The sequence below is a fragment of the Penaeus japonicus genome, unplaced genomic scaffold, assembly GCF_977035675.1.
Source record: "Penaeus japonicus unplaced genomic scaffold, GWHDUDI00000001_assembly GWHDUDI00000007, whole genome shotgun sequence".
Lineage (NCBI taxonomy): Eukaryota > Metazoa > Arthropoda > Malacostraca > Decapoda > Penaeidae > Penaeus > Penaeus japonicus.
Genome location: NW_028234409.1, coordinates 38,220,231 through 38,225,230, shown reverse-complemented (window position 1 = coordinate 38,225,230; position 5,000 = coordinate 38,220,231). Strand labels below are relative to the sequence as shown.

General features: G+C 48.1%; 1 protein-coding gene across 1 annotated transcript in view; it reads right to left on the bottom strand.

The window, feature by feature from the left end:
• Positions 1 to 3,729, bottom strand: part of LOC122260687 (uncharacterized) — a 124,191-nt gene extending 120,462 nt beyond the window's left edge. The window contains exon 1 of the mRNA XM_043028064.2: positions 2,724 to 3,729. Within this exon, the coding sequence (XP_042883998.2) occupies positions 2,724 to 2,967 (244 nt within the window). The 5' untranslated portion in view covers positions 2,968 to 3,729. The remainder of the gene's footprint in view (positions 1 to 2,723) is intronic.
• Positions 3,730 to 5,000: the final 1,271 nt, after the last annotated feature.

Sequence of the window (5,000 nt, the reverse complement as noted above, 5' to 3'; positions counted from 1 at the left end):
CTCTTTCTATTTCTCCATCTCTCTCTCTCTCTTTCTCTCTCTCTCTCTCTCTCTCTCTCTCTCTCTCTCTCTCTCTCTCTCTCTCTCTCTCTTTCTCTTTCTCTCTCTCTCTTTCTCTCTCTCTCTCTCTCTCCCTCTCGTCGTCTCTCCCACTTTCTCTCACTCTGTCTTTCCTTTCTCGTTTTCTCTCTCTACTTTCTCTCTTCTCTCTCTCTCTCCTTCGCTCCTCTATCTCTCCTCTTTCTTTCTTTCTCCTCTCTTTCTCTATCTCTGCTCTCTCTCTATTCTCCCTCTCTCTATCCGCCTCATCCTCTCCTCTCATCCTCTCTCTCTCTCTCTCTCTCTCTCTCTCTCTCTCTCTCTCCTTTAGTGTCTTTTAAAACTCTCGAACACTGAGCAACCACGAGGGTCAGCAAGAAGTGCAAGTGTTACCGTGTTACGTCACTGAGGTATAGCGTTACAACAGAAACCCGAGACAGGTATTTAAACTTACACCTGTTCTCAAGGTGGTTTGAGTTGGGATACATATAAGACGGCGCAAAGGTGGGTCATATTTTTACTCTTTCTCGCTCTCTCTGTCTATCTCTCGATTACACATCAATTCTCCTCGGTATTTTTCCGGTAGAGAATGTTCTTTGAAGATCATTATATTGTTTTATTAACGATATAAGTTCCTTCGATCTGCATTTTTTCTTGCAAGGTGTCATTCAAAATGGCGCGTTGAAGGATTTGGTAAGAATGTAAACAAACACGCACTGGCTGCTACGTCATCATCACACGCCACTTCCACCTCGTATCATTTTTTTCTTTTTTCTTACACAATACGTAAACATAATTATCGCCACATGGAATAACGATGATTAACATTTATTGAGAGAATTTTGATATTCTCTTTTTCACCGTGAGCTTCTGACCGTTAAATTTAATAAGAAGAAATAAAGGAGGTAGCGAGAAAGAGAGGAAGGGAAGGCGGGGGAAGAAGAGAAGGTGATTTTGGGTGAGAGGGAGGGAGAGAGGAAAGGACGGATGGACGAAGGGAAGGCAAAGGAGGGAGGGAGGAAGGAGCGAGAAAGGGTCAGTCTTGCCCTCCAGACAAATATTCGACGATCTTCTAGAGGTCAACGGAAACGCCATGCTGGTGTGAAGTCTTGGATTCTCATGAATACTACATCATTCATGACACACTGCGTCATGGTTGAAAACGTACACATATAACAGCCACGATTCAGCGATTCAGTATGTGCACGGTAACAGTTGCACATGTAAGAGAGAGAGAGAGAGAGAGAGAGAGAGAGAGAGAGAGAGAGAGAGAGAGAACTGAATTGAGAAGCCGAGAGAATTTGAGAATCGACGACTGAGGCCGACGAATGAGAGAGAGAGAGAGAGAGAGAGAAAGAGAAAGAGAGAGAGAGCCGGACAGAAATATAGATAAACAGACAGATAGGCAGAAAGACAATCAGAATGCAGGTAAACAGACAGACAGACGGAAACAGACTTTTTTTTAAAGTGAAATAAAACCAGACACACACATAACTTCGTAAGAAATGAAGAGAGATTATCAGACATGGTGACAAGCCGGCCAACAGACAAACATAAAAAACACGGGAGTCCTCTTACGCGCCCGATAGCTGTAGGAGGATGCCAGCTGCCAAGGGAATGACGTCACGACCCAAAACTCATGGGGTTTAAAGCTTTTACCTACGTCGTTATTGTTATGTTTTCATTCATTTGTTTGTGTTTTCTATTTTTATGGATCTTAAGAATTGGTTATGCAAAGGCCTTTAAAGCTTCGACTGTGCGGTGCTCGTATGCGACAGGTGCTTTCCACAGGTGTCTCCAGTGAAAGGCAGTTATTCACTTGCCTCCTGAACCTTTCATTCATCTGTAGCCATTCATGTTCGTCACCATTCACAACTCTTTCTTTTTCTTCTTTTTTTTATCTCTCTCTCTTTCTCTTTCTTTCTCTTTCTCTAATTATCTCTCTCTCTCTCTCTCTTGCTCTCTCTCTCTCTCTCACACACACACACACATTCTCTCTCCCTATCCTTCTCTTTCTCCTTTTCTTTCCCCCTCTCTCTCTTTCCTTCTCCCTCTCTTTCCTTCTCCATCTCTTTCTTTTTCTCTGATTCTCTACCTCTCCCTCTTCTTCTCCCTCCCCCGCTCCCTCTTTTTCTCTTTATCTGATTTTCTCTGTCTCTCTCTCTCTCTCTCTCTCTCTCTCTCTCTCTCTCTCTCTCTCTCTCTCTCTCTCTCTCTCTCTCTCTCTCTCTCTCGCTCTCTCTCTCTCTCTTTCCTCCAGCTCTTCCTTTCTCTTGCACTAATCATATGAAAATTCATTTCGACACGCCAATGTTCACTTATTATTAACTATTATATATCTATCTCTTCTCATACATGATTGATATACCGATTGCAGATAGAAGCGGATTTTGTGTGTGTCTGTGTGTAAAATATGAAACCATGTTATGTGTCCCTTTCTGCTTAGTGAAATGATGACAGTGAAAATGAATAAATTAGTAAAGTACCTTTCTTTTTTCTTTTTCTTTTTCAACGGATTCTTCTTTATTCATAATGCATCCATAACTTGAAAGGAATATCACTAGGATTCACACTTTACAGTCGAAAACCTTGACTTGTCAGAGCCAGGGAGCGAACTGCGTTCTGAAAACAAAGACAGACAGACATACAGAGAAGAACGAACGCTGACGAGAAACAAAACTCACCTGTCGTCGGTTGGCAGCATCTCCGGTAGATGAAGAGAACGACGGCGACCATCGCAAGGGTGAGGATGATGCTGATGATGACCGCCGCTGCCACGCTCCCGCCACACCCACATTCTAAGCCAGCGTTACTGTTCTCCTGCCCGCCCACGCCCACGGCCAGCAGCACCACCACAAGGGCGCCCACCATCACCGGGGGCGGCCTCAGGGGGCGCTGCAGCAGCTGTGGCACCAGCAGCCTGGCCATAATACTTAGCGGGGGCGTCTCACACGGCGCATTTCATAGCGGACTTCTCCCTCAGGTGCCCTCCCTCGCGGTGCCCCTCGCTGTCCTAGTACGCCGAGACGCCCACACCGGCGCTTGGCATACACCTGGAGTGGACCCGGACTCCTCTCCCTCTCTCACACGCGGGCGGGCACAGGGCAAGCGAGGCGCCGTCCACACTACAGGCTCGCTGGACACACGCCTCTGGGTGCGGAGGGTGTGAAGGTGTGGTGGTGGTGACGAGGGTGAGGAAAGGGGAAGAGTGAGGAATCTCTTCTTATTCCCGGTTAAACGACACACACTCACACACACGCACTCCGGGCGGCCTCCGAGTTCCCCCTCTGCCACACACCCACCACCAACCAGCCACTGTTTATCACTACCGCCTCTGCCGTCGTCGCCTCCGCCTTCCACCCTTTTGGCACGGAATTCCTTCACGTCTTTGCTCTCCTCTGGCACTTGGGCTTCCACTCTCCTTTGCTCTGTTGCTTGCTGGCACACGCAGGCACTGTCACGGCGTGCAAGTGTCAGGCACTAATGCTAGTGAATCGGCACTCACTCGCACTCAACCCCGTTTGTAATCTATCTTTGCCTACGGCTTTCTATTTCTCAATTTTCTCTCGTCACCGCCACTCGCCGACAAGTGAGGTACAGTAGTGGCTACAAGGAATCGCCGCGGGGGTTGAGGGTACGCGAGGTGCGGCTCTTCGTCCGCTCACTCACACAGCCAGCGCTACACTGTCCGCCCGGCCGCTCGCCAACCTGCCCGCCGCTGCCGCCACACAGGTGCGGCCTGAGTGTGCGTGCGTGTGTACGTGTATGTATGAGTGTGTGTGTTTGCGTGTGTGCGTGCATGTTTGAGTGTGTGTATGTGTCTGTGTGTGTGTGTGTGTACGTGTATGTATGAGTGTGTGTGTTAGCGTGTGTGCGTGCATGTTTGAGTGTGTGTATGTGTCTGTGTGTGTGTATGTGTTTGTTTACGTGCGTCTGTATGTTTACGTGTGTGTGTGTGTATGTGTGCGTGTGCGTGTGTGTGTGTGTGTTTGTCTGTATGTATCTATATTTGTGTGTGTCCATGTCTGTGTGTGCGTGTGTACGTGTGCGTGCGTACACCGGTGCGTTCTTGGGCCGAGTCCAAAATGCGTACGTACATCGATCCTCTGGAACGCAGCCGCGACAACAGGAGCCTGCCATCCTGTCCAACCTTGCCATACCACAGCCTATCTGTCTCCTTCGCTGCCCGTCCAGCCATGCCTTGCAAGAGGCTCCCTGCCCGTCCGCCTGACAGGCCTACCCGTCGAGCCATGTTACAGCACAGCCTGCCTGCTTCTCTGATTGCTTGCCAAGGGAAAAGACCGTCCCACTGCCTGTCTCCTGGTTTGTCTGCCTGTTAGCTTGAACCATTCTGCGACTTGCCAGTCTGCTCGACCGTCACCTTACCGGCTCTTTCGCATCTTTGCTTATCTGAGGGTCCATCTGCCTGTCTTCGACTTTACTGTCTGCCCGGTTGGCCCTGTCATACTCCGCATACCCGCTGTCTTGCTGAATTGCCTGTCGTGATAGGGTAGAGCCTCCCGCAAGATGGCAGTCTTACCTTCCCGCGTATCCCGTCAGTAGAAATGCCTGCGTAATTATTGGCTTAATTGCCTGTTTGTCTGCTTGGCTCACGAACTTTTCTCTTTCTGTGTTTGGCAGAAGCATTGGTTAGGATTAATGTCTGATGAATCGTTATTGAGTTTTGTACATACACACACACACACACACACACACACACACACACACACACACACCACACAAACACACACAAACACACACACACACATATATGGACGCACACACGTTCACACATGCACACACGGGATACGATTCCAATATACACGTGATAAGTTTGAAACGGCTGTGGAAAACAAACAAAAACAAATCACTCGAACTCACTGAAGATCAAGAGACAGCGAGAAAATTTGACAAAAATGAGTACAGTTGACCAGGAAATCAGTTGTATGAAAAATATTTAA